General features: G+C 38.7%; 2 protein-coding genes across 4 annotated transcripts in view; one reads left to right on the plus strand and one right to left on the minus strand.

Moving 5' to 3' along the window:
- Nucleotides 1–11,541, minus strand: part of faf1 (Fas (TNFRSF6) associated factor 1) — a 60,892-nt gene extending 49,351 nt beyond the window's left edge. The window contains exons 1-5 of one of the 2 annotated variants that reach the window (XM_079468255.1): nucleotides 11,256–11,541; nucleotides 10,289–10,357; nucleotides 7,696–7,742; nucleotides 1,627–1,883; nucleotides 46–137 (exon numbers count right to left, since the gene is read on the minus strand). In XM_079468255.1, the coding sequence (XP_079324381.1) occupies nucleotides 46–137; nucleotides 1,627–1,883; nucleotides 7,696–7,742; nucleotides 10,289–10,357; nucleotides 11,256–11,306 (516 nt within the window). In that variant the 5' untranslated portion in view covers nucleotides 11,307–11,541. The remainder of the gene's footprint in view (nucleotides 1–45; nucleotides 138–1,626; nucleotides 1,884–7,695; nucleotides 7,743–10,288; nucleotides 10,358–11,255) is intronic. The other variant, XM_079468256.1, reaches the window with a different exon arrangement.
- Nucleotides 11,542–12,614: 1,073 nt separating this feature from the next.
- Nucleotides 12,615–16,766, plus strand: cdkn2c (cyclin-dependent kinase inhibitor 2C (p18, inhibits CDK4)). 2 transcript variants are annotated; one of them, XM_079468258.1, is made up of 3 exons: nucleotides 12,615–12,787; nucleotides 13,242–14,178; nucleotides 15,630–16,766. In XM_079468258.1, exons 2-3 carry the CDS (start codon nucleotides 14,047–14,049, stop codon nucleotides 15,987–15,989), a joined length of 492 nt encoding a protein of 163 aa, XP_079324384.1. In that variant the 5' UTR covers nucleotides 12,615–12,787; nucleotides 13,242–14,046; the 3' UTR covers nucleotides 15,990–16,766. The 2 variants fall into 2 exon arrangements, with proteins under 2 accessions (XP_079324384.1, XP_079324383.1); XM_079468257.1 differs by having other exon boundaries at nucleotides 12,657–12,787; nucleotides 12,957–14,178.
- Nucleotides 16,767–21,412: the final 4,646 nt, after the last annotated feature.

Below are 21,412 nucleotides of genomic sequence, written 5' to 3' on the forward strand. Positions count from 1 at the left end.
AGCAGAACTTAACTTAACCAGTTCGTTCTCCACTGTCATACTTACACTGTCGGAGACATCTACGCTCTTCCAGCCTTTTAACTGCATTTTAGACACAGGCACCTGCAGCTCAGTCTCTAGAATATTCTTGATTTCACCTGCAGAACAACAGAGACACCAGGAAAAAAGGTTAATAGCAATTTGACACGTTACCACTAGAGGGCAGTACATACCCAGCCTACACGATGTCAGCTTAAGCCAATACCTTCCTTTGCCCTTAAATGTAAAAACATTCCTGTGTTTGTAGGCCTACTTGTTGAAATGTGAAAACTAGAAATGTATCAAAAAACTATGTACAAGAAATTGCATATCTCTAAATACAGATCCACCGAGGTATGGCCACGTTTTTTATTTTTTTAGTAACTTAAAACCTCCAGCGAATCGGCAATAGCATGAGAAATGAATTAAAAAATTAAAGGTGCTGTTGTTGCAAGTTAACTAGTATACCTCAACGCATGTGTTTTGTGTCAATGACAAATCTTGGTATCTGAATCTGCCAACAGTTAACCCTTAGCATTCCTAAGATCTCTTTTGAATGCTATTTGTTCCATGGTGGTACAGTGGAACTCTAAATGCACGTTCAGACTGCCAGCGACGGTCTCGCTAGTCTCTTGCAACAAGGTCGTTAGAAGGCGTTCCTAGCTTTGGATGCTTTAGTCACATTTATTAATAACCCTGATGTAACTGACGAATGACGTGAGGTCCGCTGCTTGACTCCTATTGGAAGTCGCTCATCATTTGCATACAGTTGAGCAAATCTCAATTTGGTCCCATCGCTAGACACACCCACTTCCTGTCGCGAGCGGTCACTGTCGCTTGTGTTGCCGGAAGTCGTCGGCTCTCCATTTAAATGAATGACATCGCCTCGCTTTGTCGCTGGCGGTCTGAACGGGGCGTTACAGATTAAAGATATTAATTGAATTGATGTTCATTTATTTCTTTATCTAAAGTTTGTCATTATTGTTACATTTGAATTTAAATCATTTAATGCAAAATATTTATAGAAACTCTGATGATGTCTGAGTTTATCCAACTAAAACACATGTAGTTTTTAGTACCGTCTTACAAAAAAAGGTTACAAAGCAATTTTCTTCCTATTTTTAAATGTTTTTGTGTGGCTTTGCTGAAAGCATGTCTGCAGCCCATCTCTTCCTGTTGACTTCACAGTGAAACAACATTAACTTTCATTCACAGAAACACTGTGAAGACACAGCATGTGGTTCAGTGGCTTGTGTCATACCAAGAATCAAAGCGTTTTGACTGCATACACCAAGAAAAGGCTTCTTGTTATTGTTGGCTGAAAGAAGGTATGGTATGTCTAGGAATATCCGGGGAAAGGCTGATTATGAGGAGTCAGCATTGTGGGTAACAGGCCACTAGATGCTAGATCTCTCTGTTTCAGCTGATCTCACGTGTTGCCTCTTTATGAGCAAGATCCTATGCAAAACATGCATGTGTCTGTCTGACAGTGATGATGTATGAGCAAATCCACAATTGGAAAAACTTGTCAAAAGTTAAACACAAACTATTATTGTGACTGTGTTTTATGTAAACTATTGTAATGTTTCTCTCAGTGTGTGAGCTCACCAACTGCGCTGGACTCGTCCAGGACCACCTCTACACAGCGCTGCCTGTACTCCACCTGGAAATTGAGCATTCTCGGCTGCCGTTCCACGATATGCCGAGAGGGCAGGGCAGGGCAGAAGGCGGAGCTGGAGGAGGACGGGGGTGAGGAAGATGATGCTGCTTCTGTAGAAGTTGGGACTGAGGGCGTAGGTGCTGTGGCTTCCGGTTGACTGTGAGGCCCGAAGGGTTCCGTTTGAGAAGCTTCACTGGAGAAATTACTGCACAAGACAGATTTCAGAATTAGGACAGATCATACATACATAAATAAATACAATGTATTTACACACACATTAAAAAAAAAGGAGATGATTGTGGTAAGGTAAAAGGTTAAGATATAAAGCACTGAAGTCAAACTTAGTTGAAAAAACAATTTAAAAAAACTGTATACCAAACATAACACATATTATCATACTGTAGCGTGAACCAGATTTCGATACATCGTATCACCATACCATATTGTTAAATCCTGCCTCTCTTTATTTGCTCTAGCATCCAGTGTAAATAGAAGACATCATTATTTCAATTTCCAAACATTTTGAAATATTTCTAAAACATTACATCTCCCTGGGGTATTTACATTCGCTGCAGTGCTTACATAATTCGACTACTGCAAGTGGAAATGGACTCTAAAATCATTAGGAAAGTTGAATTGAATGTAAAAAAAAGGTTGGTAGGGAAGATAAAGCGAGCAAACCGAGAGAGAGCTTCAAGAAGAAAAAAAAACGCCTGCCCCTCCTCTACACCACCGTGTCTGCTCCACAATGCCGGCAGTGATGGAATCCAAACAGTATCAGACTCAATGTAAACAGCCTTTACTGGCATTATAATGATATGGGCAGGGCTCAACAGACGCTCGATTGTCTGACCCAATGAAAATCACCCTTTTTACTCTGCTAAGGACACAAAACGGCTTTTTCTGGCACTTGCGCTCACGCTCACGCTCTCTCTCTCTCTCTCTCTCTCTCTCTCTCAGCGACTGATGGCTGAATTCCCCCTTGCCCCCGTGTTCCCCTGTGGCAGTAAATAATGTCTTTTCTCCGAGCGTTGGCGAGACAAAGACTCCTCTCTTCTCCTCCAGGGTCAGCACATATCGCTATAAGAGCAGGAGGGGGGCAGGCAGAGCACACAATGCCTGACTTTATACCCCCTTATTACAATACCAAAGGGTTAAAGACGTTAGGCTCTGGGAGCATTCAGAAACTCGTTAGACACAAAAAGGAAAAACCCAAACACTGGATAAATTAAAGAAACGTCTGAATGGAAAAAAAGTGGGTCTTTGCCGCATATAGTGTCTATAGGTGAACAGCCAGATGAATTACCATATAAAACAGATGTGATGTGATGGAAACTAAACTATCGTTCTTCTCTAGGCACAACAAATTTGACTGTAAACTGCATCAAAGACAGAAACCAATGAAAAAAAATCTCTAAGGAGCTTGGATGACACAAGGGTTTCTAGATTAAAGAGCCAAACGCCTCCTCAACCTGTCAAAAATAAAAATAAAATTATACCTAACTAATGGTGGTAACACTTTCATATGGGAAGGCACAATGGCTTCACAAAGACACAAATCTGGTGAACCTTGAGAATTAAAGGAACAGTTCACAGAGAATGAAAAATCGAATTCTGTCAAGAACCCCCCTTGTGTTTTTTTTTTTGAAAGCCTATGCCTCGGTCACCATTCACTTTTATTCACAATTAACTTGCATTTTATTCTACGCAATGATGGCAAAAGTGAATGGTGATTGAGGAGGTCAGTCTCATACATTCTTCTCTCCTCAATCTTTTGGGTGATTAAAGATATAATTCACCCAAAAATGAAAATTCACCCTTTTGTCATTTCAAACCTGCACGAGTTACAGTTACTTTTATTTTATTACTTTTCAGTCATACAGGTTTGAAAGGACAAGAGGGTGAGTAAATGATGACAAAATGTTCATTTTTGAGTGAACTATCTCTTTAAAAAGTGAGTGTCAAAAATGGAAACATTATTAGGCTTCTGTTGCGTTGATCTCAGAGTAAACACTCCAAGTTAAAGAAGATTATTCTCATACTACACATACGTCAAAACATTTTGCAGATTCAAGCCGCTGTTCAGTAGTGATATGGGACACCAGTTAACAATACAGTACAGTCCTGCAGCCTGCGGGTGCTTCAACCCATTTAACCAATTTTTTTTAAATCTTGTTATCCGTATACAATCTTTAACCGTCTCTTCTTTGTTCTACCCTCCCTGATGTTTTTCTGCTTTTACTGCAATGCTCTGCTATGTGGTTATTCTGCATCATCAATAAATATGTTAAAAATAGTGCAAAATGCAGCTGCTAAAGTTCTCACCATGTAATGCAAGTTTGACCATATAACCCCAATTTTAGCATCTTTACACGGGTTACTAGGGGTGACCCAGAATAGTCGAAGATTCAATGTTTCGATAGGAAGAGCCTGATCTGACTACCAATCTCACAGTCGAATCTTCGCAGCGGTGTTATGCAGTGGGGACCATGCCCTTTTGGTTATATGGGAAGTGGCGTAGCAGACGTGAAGGCAAATATTATTTATGATGTTAAGAAATGGCACATTTCAAGGGTTGGGTACCGAAAACCCCGGCACATATGAGCGCAAGGACTGGCTATGACCCAGAGCAGGATCGCATCCCTTCTGTGCTGCGAGACCGGTATCAAGCAGCAGCACATTCCTTGTGCACCCGCAAAATGCATGTGTACACAGTTTCCAAACATTTGTCACGTACAAATGAATGTTTGGGCATTTAAATATGAATTAACACTTTTAGATGGTAAGATGCTTTATTGCATTCCTCCTTTACATGCGGTAAATAAAGTAACTGTAACTGAATAAACTAATAAAGTAAAAGTAAATGGTAGTTAATTGGTAATGGACGTATTCCCGTTTGTAAAAAAACAATTCATTATTATCGATTCGTTTAAAAAAAATTTTTAGGCGAGATCTGGCCTAGTACTGTATGGCACAGCATTTCTAAGTGATGTTAAAGGAAAATGTCCATTAATTTTACTATTTGTGGCTTGCGTTTTGAAAATATGTTCCTCCGCATTTCAGACATTTTGCCTAAACACAGATATTTTGCACATTGTGACTTGATTCTGGCTTATTTTGATACATTTCTTATTTGTATTTATTATTAAGATATATTCTGTTCTAAACAAATTGTGTAAATTACTGTGTGATTGTTTTCTGGTGCATCGATGCTGCAGTGTACCCTTAACCACCTTGTGTGGTCACACACACACACACACACGTATGATTCGACTATCAGTCAACTATAGGCAAGACCCGGCGATTCTGATTCGACTATGCAAATCCTTAGTTTGTAGTTCCTAAGATATCAAAGTCCACCAAAGGAGGTAGAGCTTTTCCCTTCCTAGCACCTAAACTGTGGAACAGCCTTCCTGACATGGTTCAGGGCTCAGACACTCACTCCCAATTTAAAGCTAGACTGAAAGCACATCTCTTCAGCCTAGCATACATAAATTATTAATCTTTATTCTATACAATAATTATTCTAATTTTTCTAATTAATGGGCAATGAACAGCTGCCACTCTAATTGTTCTCTGTTTGCTTTTTCACCTCCGGGATATGCCAGCTCCAGTTCGGATCCTACCTCCCACCAAGGCGTCCGATGGGCAAACACATGTGGAAAGATGACAGGGGCCTTTTCAAGGACTTTTAAATGATGCCAGCTCCACACTATTAAAATACTTCCTAATTTAATTGATATTAATATAATTTTATTGTTTTCTGTTTGTGTTATGCTATACAAATAAACAGGAATTGAGTGTTTTGCAATTTAGTGAAGGACTATTCCACTGTGCACATATAGATGGCAGTCTACACACAAACTTGACTTGGCAACAGCGATTGGGTCCCGCCGAGCAGAGATCCAGCTGGCGGCGGGCGACTCAATAGGGGCACTTGAGTGAACCGTGCCATCCTACAGCCTGCTGTATGGTGCCAGCCTCCCACTGAATCACCATGCCCGGCTCCATTCATGATAACGTGCCTTTGAGAAACATTTCCAAGCCCTTACATTCACACACCCTCCAAATAAACCGTCACAGAGCGTGCACCGCTCTGAATATATTTGTTCTTAAGACCAAGGCATTCATGAGCACTGACCGTTGAGGAAAGAGAAATAGACGCCGGACACAATGAGCGTTCACAAACACCTTTTGTTGACCAAAGTTTCAATTCCTGTTATGGGGTCAGATTTTTGTTGTTTTGTGTGTGTGTGTGTGTGTGTGTGTGTGTGAGTGTGTGTGTTTTCAATTATTTTTCTGTCACACTAGATCGACCTTAGAAAATCTAAATAAGCAGTGTGTTACACTTTGCAAACCCTCAGACATACAACAATAACGGTTTGTTTCATTTTCAGTTGTGGCTGTCAACGGTTTAGTGCCCGACGTCATGCCAAGGTAGTGGGCCCTTCAATATACCTTAACACATTGAAGAGTTCACAACAATGAAAGCTGTCAACTATTTTCTCACCCAAAAAGCAACAATTTTCTGCTGGCAGAATTTAATTGGTTTATTTAACGCTGAAAAGCTTTACATTCAGTCTAAACACACCACAAATGAGTTCACGTGATCCACAGAAGACCACTGTGAAAACACAAAAAAACTGCATGAAATAGTGATTCAAAATCGATAGAGCTACCAAAGTTTGTTAGCTGTTCCCATCTATTAACAAGGTCATTAAGTAACTGCTATGAAAACCCTCGGAGTAAATGGGATTGTTTGATTTCCTGTGACTGTGATGTTGAAATGGCATGAAGGACATAACTGCTGGTGAGCAGGGAAATGAGATGACAGCCTTCACTGTCTTGCTATTTCACGGCAATGCAACACACTTGAAATTTCACTTCACCTCTCATTTGTTTTTAATAAACTGTAAAACCTTTTTAGAAAGGACTTTTTTATTTCTAATGTGGTAGATGCAAAACAATGACTTTAAAATCTAACCAAAATGTTAACTTCTGTGATCATTTACTCACCCTCTTGTCATTTCAAACCTGTATGAATTTCTCTCTTCTGTAGAACACATAAGATATTGTAAAAAGTATTGGTAATCGAACAACAGCCTTGCCCGTTCACTTCTATTGTATAGACACAAAACCAATGCAAGCCAATGGACCGCCGTTGATTGGTTTCCAACATTCTTCAAAATATATTTTGTGTTCTACGGAAGAAAGAAAGCTATACAGGTTTGAAACGACAAGTGGGCAGCGTGTCTACAAAAGTAAAATGGAACCAAAGCATCCAAATTTCATTGATTTGTACTACTGTGTACAACTCTTTGTAAGTCGCTTTGGATAAAAGCGTCTGCTTAATGACTAAATGTAAATGAACCGATGGACTAAGCAAACGCAAAAGCCTCTCTCTACCTCTCTCAAAGTTTTAAAACAAAGTATTGAGTATACATGGATCACCATGTTCATTTCAGGGTGCATTAATATGCTAATCATGCACAAAATCATCTGATCAGATCTCGTCATTGTGCTACACCTCAAAAGATGACATTGTGTGCCCAAAGCAATACCAAATCCCTTACTCTTCATACTACATTCATATAATTCTTATAAAACAGGATCCAGATGTTTACTGATTTGCCAAAAGTAAAGACCGGAGTGTTCTGATATAACTAACCAGACAAGACATCTACCAAATCTCTATGGGCTGGTACACACGCTGCTCACACCGGCACATCCAACCCCCCCCCCCCCCCCCATTCCTCAACATCCAGTGAACTAGCAGCAGTCACAGCTGGGCCTCATTATAGCTTGGAGACGAATGCCCTTTCGAGATGAGGCTATTCTCATTTTACGGGCCAGGAAAACAGTAAGCACTTCGTTCGGTACCAGAGCAGTGTTTTTTCTGTTCTGCAGTGCTAACTACTTCCAAAAGCAATGGAGGGCAATGTTTGTGCATAACCTTGGCAAAGGAAACCTTGAGTAGATGGTATTGGGTTCATAAATATAATGCATAATCTGCATACCTTTGCAAGATGCCATTTTCTTGTGGAATGACTCCGTTGATGGCTGCCTAAAGAGATGAGAAGCACAAATACATGTTTAGTAAAGCGTTTACAACCGACTACAAGAACGAATGAGTGTTGGCTTCTATTAAGATCATGTATAAAAGTCAGAATGGGTAGTTATGCTACAGAACAACCAAAGACTAACTTTTTTATTCAACATCACCATTTCAGGTTATATTCAATGTATAACTGCTAAATATGAAACATCACAAGATAACACAAGATTTAAAACTATTCTTATTTAAATTACTTTCAGGTGTATAGCACTTCTCATTAAAGCTAATACTGGGGTTCAAAACAATTCTGTCATGCCATACTCAGATAACCGGGTGGACAATTTTTGACACTCACAAAACTTGATTTGAAATTGTGTCCCAAACAGGGATTGTGTGCTACATACAACCATAAGACTGAAGTAGAATGCACAGAGATGGGCTTGATGTGTTTGTGTCTGTGCGTGAGCAAGTGGGTTCTGGAGCCAGACAGTGATAAGGAGACTCGCTCAGTGGATACAGATCTGAATGGAATGCATTCTGATCAAGCCAAAAACACGGTATACAGAGACGTACAAACACAATGTTTGTGTGAGATTTTTTCCATGCCTGTAGAGGCCACTAAAAGTATTTTATCCTTTGAAACAGAGATAAGACACTAAGGCCCGGTTTCACATAAGGCATAAGGCTAGTCCCAGACTGAAATGAATGTTTGAGCTGTCTCAACTGAAAATAACTTGCCCTAACAGATCTTTAAAAAATGTCAGAGCCATTGTTTTGTCTAAAGGTGCACTAGTAATGTTTCTTTCTAAAGCATTTTATAAAAGTGAGTTAAATATCCTGATCCAACTAAGGCATAGTCCTGGCTTAAGCTAAGCCTTTGTTTGTAAAGTCGGGCCTAAAAGCTACATTTTGAATGTATTTTTAAAGCACACTATGCTCAGTTTGTCCCCTCTTAACATAAAGAGCTCTTTTTTGACTCCATCAACCTCGAGCAGGAACAGCAAGTCATCAGATTCACAGGTGCTCTTAACCACACCGTGGGCTAGGGCTTGCTTTCTTTGAGTATCTGCCAGCATACAACCAGCTTCCTGCTAAATATAGCAAAACAGCCCGCCTTTTAAGATAAAGAGCAATTTTGTGGAGAAAAACCTGTCTGAGAAACCGCAATTTCTTGACTCTTTACCTTAGATCTGTCCTGACACCGCCTGCCTTTCGCCATTATAATAAAATAAGAGCGATTGAACCATTCCAGCATAATTGCAGTGTTTTGCATGAGTAACATGCAAATGAGGGCTAAGGAAACTGCTACAGGACACGTCCCTCTTTGCTCCAGCCCAGACGCTTATCTGCATCTGTGGTGTAACATCGATCACAGCAGAATAGGCCTTATTGACCATTATGACACACTGTGAGGCTTGTGCGGTGGAGTACGAGAGGTGATACTGCACACCACAAATCACCGGAATTCAATTACACTTTCCACATCATGTTTTCAAAAAGAGGGTTAGGCTCGAACAAGGAATTTTTAGGATTGTCTGAATGAGCTGTTGGCGATAGAGAAGATGAAAGGCTGTAAAAATTTGTGGGTATCTGCTGAGCAGACTGCAGGGGACATTATTTTCTGTTCAAATAGCATTATCAATTGAAACAGACATCTCATACGCTCTGCACAGCAGAAGCCACCAGGGAATCAATATTTGATCAATGGGGTAAAGCAGTTCCTACAATTCACCACCCATGGTTAGGTGTGCATTTGCACTGCAGTTTATCATGTCTAACAATGTCTGTGTGTGTACAAACTGTAAAATGTCTATTTTTAACAGTAATTATTTTCATTTTCTGACTGCACAATAAACAGTTAGAGGGGGAACAATAAAACTGCTCTTACATTGGATGTGACGAATGGATTAAACAAATTTAATGCAAAAGCTTTGTCATTTGCATAACGCAGCCTATACAATACCCAAAAAGGATAAACAAATTAGACACAGTAATGATCTTTCACTTCTTACCATTTTGGAAGAATCTCTTGTTTTTGAATGCATCTCTGGAGTCTTTTACATTACAAATTCGATTTAAATTTTGAAATATTACTGGGAAATTACTAACTATGCATGCTAACTGTTAAAAGTGCAGTGATATTCCATTTATTTGATCATGTTTTATCACTGTTAAAATATTACTACAAATGTGAATTAATACATACAACACCATAGCAAATTTGAACCATTGCACACCTGTTTAATCTTATCTTATTAATATCTTATTATCTCTGCAAAAATAAGATAACTATGGAAACGTATATCAAAACCTGTTGCATCATTTTAGCATTTTAGAATTGATGAAACTGGCAACTGGGAAAGCGAAGTCAGATCTACAGAAATGTGCTCGAATGTTCTGTGAACAATAGTACCATTACACCGCCTGTTTGTTAAACACAGTGGCTTTTGTCTTTAAAGCTTTACCACAAGCCATGTTTAAATTGTTTTGTTGTGTGAAACTAACTTTGCTAAATCGGTTGTAAACAACTCATTGATAAACCAAATACTTCTTACCACTAAATCCCAGTTGTTCTGTTCTAGAAGTGTGATTGCTTCGGCAATATTGTCAATACCAGTACATGCCTGAAATAAAATGAACAGAAAAATTTGTTAAGATACATACATATCGAAAAATAACAAGGCAGTGTTGTTTAAATATAAAACATGGATTCAAATGGTGAAAGAAATTGTGTGTGGTTTCTCTATATATCATTCATAAATTAAAATGTTGTTGCAGGCTATAGTTGTAGAAATTTTAATTCAATTAGAAATAAAAAACAAATGTGTCATGTACATTTCACATAAGCAATGTCAATACAAATTAATCCATACCCTATTGAAACAAACATTGCATCAGATGCTTTTTGAAAACATATTTTATTGTCACAATGGTGACCTCAATTTAAGTGGCTGTCACCTGAGGATGTTTTAATCTCTAATATATAGAAAAATCACATTCTGAAAAGAACACCACCCAGTCCCAGTACTTATTGACTAAATGTAAACAATAGAGCTTAATATCAACAGTGTGTCTGTCTGCTGATGTCAGCGTGGAAAAAAACCTCGATAAGTGTAAACAAATCATACGGCACGATGTGCAAATAAACAAACTCAAACCAGACACAGTTTCAAGCTATGCAAAGTCATCTGACAGCTTCAGTTCAGATATGGCCATTACACGGTCAGGAAAAGAGAGATACAGATGACAGATCCGCTATTCGCGCTCGATCAAGACAAACAGGTGACATGAAAATGATGCATTTTGTAAACTGATCATTCGCATTTTGTCCGGCCGGATGGCTTTCAGACTTCATGTTTTCTAACTATCTGAAACAAAGCCACTGACAGCTGATCACCTCGAGACATGTCAACAAAGATGAGTGACTCAATACCCGTTACCGTGCAAACACATTCGGCCTGATCTAAATCTCCAGACCTTCTTAACCGATAGACGATGTTGTCTGAAACGAAAAAATCTCACCTGAAAATCGGCCAGGATCATTTCTCTGTCCATGTTGCTATCGGAGGCCATTGCTTTGACAGGCTAACGACACATGTAAAAAGCCCCCAAAATATAAACCTCCGAATTCAAAAGAACAGAGGACAACGGCTTGTCAGTGTGCGGCGAGTAAATGATCTTAACACGCTTCTCTTTAAACCCGTGTTGACAACGTAAGATGGATTTCAGTTTTTTCTGTTATCGTCACTTATCAGCGTTCAAAGCAACGAAAACATTTTACGGCTGCCGCAAAGAAGTGTCGTGCATCGTCGCGAGACATTGCTCTGTTTTTTTAAAGGAGCAGCGGCCAGCGGGGCGGTATTAAAGTTGAATGAAATGTCAGAGGCGAATTATTTTCTACTATGTTACACGTTTTTAACTAGCAGAACTGTTTGTGTACTATGTTGGCAGCGTATTACATGATTGTTTTGATTGTAGCTAATTTGTTTTGTTTGTTTGTTTTTTACTGATTTAACTGGTAATTGTTTGGTAAGCTATTACACTCAAGGATAATTTTCGTGAGACTAAGTGAAGATACGTCGTTTGTTTATGGGAACTGATTTCCCCTAAAAACATATTAAACCAGACTACCCTTGCCTGATGGTCTTGGTCTTTTCAGCAAGTCAGGGTGGGCCATCAACCCCTCTAAAGACCCACTTGCCCAGTAGTGACCAGCTAAAACTAGGTAGTTTAATGTGGGATTTTTTGGTCAGGGCTGGCATTCTAATGCCCAGTTTCAAGGACACTGCTTAAAGCTAGTTCCAGACTAAAAGGAACTTTCTTAACTCAAAATAACTTGCCCGGGCGTATTATATAATCGTTTTTTGTATTTTTGTATAAACTATTTTTTCGTATTATACACAGTGTTTGTCTCAAAATGCACGCTAGTAGCCTAATGATATGGCTTAAATATCTTGAAATAAGCTGTGCATAAGTAGGCCTATGTGAAACTGGGTTTATTCATTCACATTTTTGCAAATTATATATGATGAGCTTTCCTGTTATACCATAAATTCTAATTCTAGCCAAAATAAAACTAAAACTAAGTAAAAGACATGTTCCTTCGTTTTAATCTGTACGGATTTTGAAAACTAAAGTAATGTAAGGGCAACTCAATTCAAATGAGTCATTTTAAGTCTTACTCTGTTTTGCCTCGAATGCTTCAATAAATGTAACAAAGAACACCGTTTTCAAGATAATACACTGTTATTGGTTATGCCAACGCCTCGGGGCCTTAACGTGGGAACTCAAAAACGAACATTCGGCGTGACCAAATCTGCGAGAAAGCATAATGTGCATCTCTTGGCCTCTCCCCCGTTACCGTTGACTGAGTCCCGCCTCACTTCGCGTCTGTTAAAAAAGTGGGCGGAAGTGTCGGGCGGCCCTTTATTTCAAAAACGGAGTGATGTCAAACAACAGCGGCAGGCTCACAAAGTCAGCTGTCTTCACCATCTACACGCCAGGATTAAGAAGTCACGTCGACCCCCGGGATGTAGCCTATATGCATTCTGCAGGTAGCGAATACAATGTTTCATTTTAACTATCCATCACGTTGTCGCCCATCATCGGCTGCGCGTCACAGTGTATCCGCACCTTTACGCGCAGGCGATTACAGCATCTATATATATTCATGCTTGCGGTTTGAATTGCTTCACTAAACAGCGTTTGAATCTCTTCTTGCAGGCTGAAACCCCGTTAAAGATCATTTCTATGCGTGTCGGTTAGATATAGGCTACCTTTCCTGCGTGTCGGTTATCCGTTTTATGTCAACTTTGACCGATCTGATGTGCAGATCAAGGAGGATTTGCATTTGACGTTTCATACCATCAAAGGTTTTCTCCCTTTCAAAATGGGCGGGAAGCTTGCATAAAACTCACACACAGCATCGCAAATTCTTTGGATGGACATATCTAATTCCCTCGCTGAATAACAGTCTACCCCGTGTAGTTTTTTTTCTCTTCCATGCAGGAGTCGTTTGAAGACGGCGACAGTGACTTGAAATGACAACAACCGCGCACTGCGAACGGATCGCAGTTCTTCAGCCCGGTGCACCTGCATATAGTTAACGTGATATTTTCAAAGGACTCGTGCAAGGGCACGGAGGAGACGTCCCAGATACGAGCATGTTTTCACGTAGACCGAGGGACTGCCCTTTTCTGCTATAGATCTTTGAAGGGCTTGAATGTGAGATCATCCGTTCCTGGACTTGTTTTGGTTTTCATCACGCGAAAAGCGATGCGTTCGTATCTGCAGCCTCCACACTTGCGCGCAAGCGCTTTTTTCTTCTCCAGCGCGGTGCTTCGTGTATTTAGGATGAATAAAACAACGTTGGTCTCTGTTTTATTTCGTTTGGGAGTCAAGGCTTTACGTTTATCACAACCGTGGTGTCTGGACTGAACATTTCCTCCATAGAAGAGCTTTATGTCATGCACGGACACGGGGAGGAACTTCTCACAGAGATCGTATAAAAGAGGATGTGCGTTTTATTTTTCGAATTCTCAACCCTAAGATCGATAAACGTATGTGTTTGATCGCTATGGCGTGACATCCCTGTTTTCTGCGCTGGTTCTGATGGCTTCGGTACGATATTAACGTGGGCGGACCTTGGCTCATCTCCAACGGATATTCTTTTGGGGGGCTGTAGGGTCGGACTATTTACTACAGTTTGGAAGTACTTCTCGTCACCATCAAGATTTGTCCATATAAACCAACGGAGTTCTTTTAAAGCAAAGATCGGAAACACTCTACCTCTACAGCACATTGTCGGGATATAATGGCCGAAGCCACGGCTATTGATAGGTTGAGTACCGCAGCTGCGAGAGGAGATCTGAAGGAAATTGAGACGATATTGCAAAGCAACGTTAACGTTAATGAAAGGAACAAGTACGGCAGGACACCATTGCAGGTTAGACTCAAATCTTTCAGCAGCTTTTACATCTATCGACATGTGAATGTAAACTATAACTGGACACCTCACGTGTGTTGGTTGTTCAGCATTTGAAGAAGGCTACAAAATATCATTTAGTTGTCATGTTAAAGCAACGGTGTTTACAAGGCACAGTGCATCAGCACAAAAAATAGTTTTGTAGCCTGTGTAAATAGTAATGACTCGTTTGGATTACCTTAACATTTGTTGTTGAGCACCACGTATCCACCTGTCGCACGTTTTCTCTTATTATATCAGCAAATTCGATTTCTAAATGACAAGGCCTCTTCCCTAATGCATAAAATAGTTTACATTATTATTATTATTATATTATTATTTGGAAAGTGCAAGTAAAAAAAGAAATACGTCACGGTCAGATTTGACATTTTAGTTTTTGGTCAGTCTTGTCAGTGTAGATGTTAGTGTTTTTATTTTTTAAATGGACAGGCTAAAATATTAAGAACACCTTTTGGTGAGGACTTTTTGATGAGTTAAATATGTATAGGCTATAAGACACAACTGGTTTGTATATGCTTATGTTATTGTTTCTTTATGGGGAAATATAAAACTTCTTTTGAGCGTCACATAGAGATGATTTTACGTTATTATTAATTGGGTTATTTTGCAAGTTTACATGTAAAGATATTCGCATGTGAATTCATTATTCTGAATCAGATTACCAAAAGGCCTGCCGGATTTAAGACAAACAAAATGCAACAGCTGTAGACGTTAAAATTATATTTCATTCTGCCTGAAGTAGCACTGAATTACACACGAGCTTGTGTCATATTCACAATATTCACACTTGGCTTTGGGATGAGTGATTTTGAGTTTTGAGTCTGCTCACTGGGTAATCCCCATTCTCGGTGTGTAAAACCCTCTTCCAATGTCTGTTGGTATAAAGCTAAAACTAGACGTGCATATTTAAATATTGGTTTAATATACTGGTAAACTTCCTGGTACAATTTCCATACAAACCATCTATAATATTCTTTGGAATTATAACATGAAACCCTATGTCACCTGAAGCAAGTCATAATTTGTCTGCTCAAAATTCAGTTGTATCTATGTCATCAAAATTCATATATTTAACACAAGATATTAGCCTATACATGCCGTGAACTCTTTTTATTGCATGGAAACTATAACAAAGCCTCTTCTGAAAAAGAATGCGAATTGCAAGAAATATGAAAATTATTCCTGGTGACCCCATGCAATAAAAACAACACGATTATTTTGACGTTAACATCAGGTGAAAATAACGTACACTAATAGTGTATTAATGTTTGAGCGTAATTTAAAAAACACACAATATGATTAAATTAAAACCATCATGTTTTGTGCACTCAAGATTGGTTTGATCGTTTTTTTCGTTGAGATCCAGGATCAACACACTTTAACACTTCATCTATGTTTGGGTTGCATCTCAGGTGGTGAAACTTGGCTGCCCGTCCGTGGCTTTGGCGTTACTTCTTGCAGGCGCGGACCCAAACGCGCGCGACTCCATCGGAGGACTGGCCGTCATTCACGATGCTGCAAGAGACGGATTTCTGGACACCCTACAGGTGCTCGCGCAAAATGGTGCTGATGTCAATCTCCTTGACAACGATGGCAACCTGCCTCTGCATCTGGCTGCGCGGGAAGGACACCTAGATGTCGTGGAGTATCTCGTATATCAGTGCAACACGCAGCCCTTTCAGCAAAACGCAAAAGGCTACACACCTCGTGATCTGGCGTTTATGCACAAACAACACAGGACTGTGGAGTGGTTAGAGAGCATTGTGCATTAAGAAACAACATAAGAGATGTAAAAGAGACTCTAAAGGAGAGAGAGACTTGCCTAAAGGCCAATGTGATTTGATGTGTAACGGGGTAGCAGATGCGATTTGTTGCATTAAAGAAAATGCTGCTAACTACCTCTTATTGCAACTTAAAATATTGTAGCTCGGACTCAGGGGCGTGTATTTTGTTTTTCTGGGTGTATCGGACATTTAAATATTTCTTTATGGCTGTTGATAAACAGTGTGTTTTCTGCACAGTGTGTCACCTACTTCTGCATTTCAGATTTAGAGATAATTTCACTAACTTTGTTAAACTTCAACAAAACAGTCATGCGTGTGCTATATGTCCCATTTTTATAATAGAAAATAACTGAATTGATTGTTGATTATCTGGTTAAATGCATTACCTGTTTAAAAATATACTTTTTAGTTGCAATATAATATGGTCAAAACTCACCTAACATCCCCGACTGATCCTTGTTTTGTTTGTTTTTGTGACAATGAACTTGCACTTGCTTGTAATATATTTTGACATTATAGCAGGATTTAACAGTGAAAGAGTGCCCTTTTTCCAATTTAAAATATGAAATCTTTGCAAAATAACCAAAGAGGCGTGTTTAACGCCGGCCTCGAGTCACTGATATACGGGTAGGCCTAGAAAACATTTGACTGTATTAAATAAGATATAACAACCTGGATACAAATAAAATATTTTGACTGAACGTTGAAAACTGCTGTGTGATGTTGTCAAATGTGCAAAACACACAAATAAAACGCTGTGACATTAGTAATGGTTTTCGTCTGTTCTTTAAGTGTTTACGTTTACAGAAACTTTGGGAACAGATGAGATATTAAGTAAATGGTTGTCTGTAGCTTCTGTAAGCAACAAATAGCTTCACAACTGAACAGTTAAGCTGTTTTGGCTTTCTTTCTTATAAAGCGAAAGTACATTTTGATTCATTTGATGACAATTACATTTACCTTTATAAACATATGAAATATATATCGAATGAATGCTACAGAAATGCATGCACAATGAAATCAAATTAAAAGGACCGTAAAATGCAAATGCATCTGGGAACATTATTTTTGTCATCCAACCGTCTCGCAATAATCTCAAACTAATATTTGAACTCGTTGTGTATGGCAGTCATTCATTTCCAAACACGACCAAGACTTGCAGTGAATGGAAAAGTTTTATCAAGAATCCATTTCCAACATCGTCCCCATATTATCTTGGAAAAGACGCGCGTCTTCGTGTGAGGCTCGTGCGTAAAAGCGAATGCTATTCTAATCTATGTACAATAGAAAAATGAGATGCAGTAAAATGGTGACTGTATGTGAGGGGTTTCATAGCCGAGCAGGCAATGAAGCTGCATCAGAAATCCGTTACATCGGTGGGAGGAAACAGTGCCGTGAGCAATGCCAAGATTTTCAAATTCAGGCGCTTTCAGTGTAAAAACGCTCACGTTACTCTACAAACGCACTGTGAAAGTAAATGCGAGACATAGTTTATAGGGAAATCGTCTGCGCTTTCAAAACGTACTTATTAGGGATTTTGGAGATGTCATGAAATCATCTTCCTGGTTGCGCGGGTTAACACGCTGCGTAAAAACGCGCGGTCTTTATCACCGAATACTTTTTTAAACCCAATCAATCATTTGGCTATTATTCAACTTTCAACACGATTCTTTATCGGCTGTCATCGATGAAAAGGTAAATAAACCGCTTTTAAATGTGTGCGTAAACGCTAGACAAGATACGTCCCTGCGTGGTTAAGCACTTGTTTAAGGCAACAGATTGCAAATAATATTTTAAAATAGAAAGCCTTTTAACCCTTAAAAGAATTGTGTGTGGTTTAGTTAAAAAATAATAGACATGCGTGTAATTGTGTATGCTGAATGTATAGCATTATATTATTTAAAACGAAAGTCAAATACAATTTTGCCACAGTTTAGAATTAAACGTTACGCAGGAAAAGGATAGACAGTTGTAAATATAAATAAAATAGCCTATTATTCAGTGGAAGACCACATTACATGTCCGAGTTATCTTTTCATACATTATAAATGTTCTTCCATAAATCTTAGCTAGCCCTACTTTATAATCGTGTGATAAATTTGTTTTATAATTCTATATTGTTAATAAATCGTATCATGTCAACGCTAAGAACATCCAGAATGTGATTTTTCAGAATTTGGTGTTGAGGTCTCTGACCTTTTGAGAAGGATGAAGTGCATAGCTGATCTTATTTTAACACGTTAGCGAGACCTTTTATGTGATTTGAATACTGGTCAAATAAATTAGATCAGGGTATCTCTGTACAGATCCTCTCTTGCTAAATAAGAAATGGTCACACAGAGACACATTTCGATATTGTAGTTATTGCCACACAATGAGGGCAGATCAGCTAAAATGAGACATCAGGGATGGTCACGGGCAGACTTTTCCATCTGTATTTCACAAACACTTGACACAGCCTGGGCCGAGAGGTTACGATGTATTTTTGTTGTCCCTAATGGTTCAATCTGCAATATTTTGCCTCTGTCCCATATTGAATGTCAAAATCCGTATTCTGCTTGTGCCAAGCAAAATATGAGAGAACATTTTTTGTTATCTAAAGCAGTGATTATTAACTGGAGACACATGTACCCCATGGGTAGTTAAGCAGGTTCCAGAGGCTCTGATTTGGGTCAGTAAAACGTGTAGATTTAAACAACTAATCACGAGTAATCTTTTTAAGTCTTATTCTAAGTCTTTTTAAGAATAATAATATTCAAATATTATAAATCAAAATAACGTGGCTTATATGTGCAAATCTTGTACATAAGTGTGATGAGAGTTGCTGAATATCTTATAGCCAAAAGAGGCCAAAAGTGACCAACTTTGAAAAATGGATATCTTTATTCAAATAAAGTGTTAAATACGTATGGATTTTTTCTAATGTATTGCATATTTGTGTTAAGAGTGCAATTGAAAGATTTGGGAAGAATTTAAGGAGATTTGGCTAAATATTACACATGCACAAAGCTTATGTCAAGACCCAGTAAGATGACTGCTGAAAAGAGGAGCAACAAAATATAAATAAATTAATAAATTATAGCCAATTTATGCTTTATTTCCTGTGAGCTTTCTGTTTTTGTGCACTTTTGTATAGTGAATAAAGCGCAATTGATTTTGTGGGCAATATAACAAGTTTGCAGCTTTGTAATTTATGGGCATTACAAGAGCTTGTGTGTGCAGCTGACAGGTGGAGGGCCACTTGAAAGCTTTGTTTTCCCACTGAAGGGTGATACAATATGTCCAAAAGCCCTGTGGTGGTGAGAAATTGGGCGATCAACAGGGCCACTTTTATCAGAATTGGGAAAGAAGGCTGTGCATTTTGCTTCCCATTTTTATGAGAATTAATTTGCGGTTGCAAATGACTGACAGCACAGAACTTCCACATTCTGCAGGCGGAGGCTTGTGTTGTGACACAAATCTAATGGCCACTGTTTCAGTATACACGTACCCAACTCTGCAACGTTTTCACCCAGATTGCTTATGATGTGCTAGGATGTCTCCCTGTTGCTAAAGTCATGAATTTGTGAAACTGCTTGCTAAATGTGAAAAGATGACATGGCTGATCTTCAGCATACCAATGGCCCTCATTTGGGTCTCATAACACTCAAAATATTTCAGAATGTGTTGAAAATGTATTGCAATTGTGTATGAAATTTAACCTTTAAAGGTGACAGGAAATTGTTTCATGGACCCAAATAAGGAATTTATCTGTAAGGTTTTGAGTCACACAATGCTTTTCACAAAACATGCAAATGCCACCACAATTGCATACATAAGGCAAGGCCCTGCAATAAATTAAAGATAGATTTCAAATTAGGGTTTTCACAACATACCGGTATTGACAATAACCATGATGTCAATAACTGTAATTTCTGATATTGTGTTAATACTACACGTGATAATATTGTGAATAATTCAGTGCCAGTATTTGCTTGAAACTCCAACATAGTAGGTGGAGGTTTCACATTTTGATTCACAAATGTTGCAATCTCTATCTCTGCTTTCTTCACGTGGTATTTTGAGTGTATGTAAGGTGAATTAGAATGATAGAATTATGTCATCACAATGAATATCTTTTGTGAATTTGTTTGGCCACATTGTAACACCCCTATTGCAAATTAAAATCAAATGTAGTTTTTCATATTTGCTTAAGGCCTACTGTTCATATTTATATGCAAAGCTGCTGCCTAAATAGCCTATAAAATGTTTTAACAGCTATATCTTTAAATGTCTTAAAGCAGCAGGTTTCTATTTTGAAAACTTACCCCATAAAGTGTGGCCGGACACGGTCATTGTCCGAGACGTGTCCCTGGCCTATTGTTGAGGAAGGTCCAGTTCTCTAGCCTACACGTTAGGCCCAACACATGAGATTAGAAATGAACTTGCTCTAGGAAATATTTTAAGTAAAATGCATGCACTTGTGTAAGTAAACAATTGAAATATACACATATAGATGTACGTAATCGGTACCAAAACACGGTGTCAGTGAAGGCCATCACGCATCAAATCCAATTCCATTTCCGAGTAACACTTTTAGCCAATCAAAACCATGAATGTTTTACCATTTGCTGCCAAATGTGAGTTTCTTTTCAGTAAAAACTAAGTTGAAACATTGTGGAGACTTCTTGGAACAACTGAACATGGCCTACGAGTGACTCAGCAGTTCATGTCTGCCTGACTAAACGCCCTCTAGCGACGCACAAATGCTACTGCAGCTGTGTTCTATGAGCAGGGCTTTAGCTCTATTGCTTTTAATCAAATGTAACTCAACAGTACATTCAGGCTCTTTCATATTCTAAAAACACTAGAGCTCATAAAACTTTAGACCTGTGGCAATATTATTTAATTTCTTTAATGAATTTAACTTTTACTTTTAGGTTGTTTTTCAACCCATTTACTTGTAATTTAATAAACGTGCATGGTGTCAATGAGCTTGATGATATCTATTGCAGGTTCTTATGACTGAAGTGGAGGCCATATGTATTGATGACTCTGTATCTAAACCTCAAATGAACTTGACTGATGTAATCAAGGTTTTGAAACGTCTTGACATAAAAAAAGGCAAATGAGCCGGCCGGATGGTCTTTCTGCTTTTATTTTGAGAACTTTTGCAGAAGAGTTTTTCAGAAGTGTATTGATCTACATACTATCCAACATATTTGGAAAATAAGGCCCGTTCCTCAAGAGTACAATGATTATCGCCCAGTTGCATTAACTTGAATTGTTATGAAGTGTCTGGAGAGGATTATGGTGTGGAGGATAAGGGAGGAGGCTATTGACCAAATTGAGGCTTATCAGCTTGCTTATCAAAGGAACATGGGCACTGATGATGCGATACTTACTTATGCTCTCCAAACTGAAGAAGTGGA

The sequence above is a fragment of the Barbatula barbatula genome (genome assembly GCF_947034865.1).
Source record: "Barbatula barbatula genome assembly, chromosome: 11".
Taxonomy (NCBI): Eukaryota; Metazoa; Chordata; class Actinopteri; order Cypriniformes; family Nemacheilidae; genus Barbatula; species Barbatula barbatula.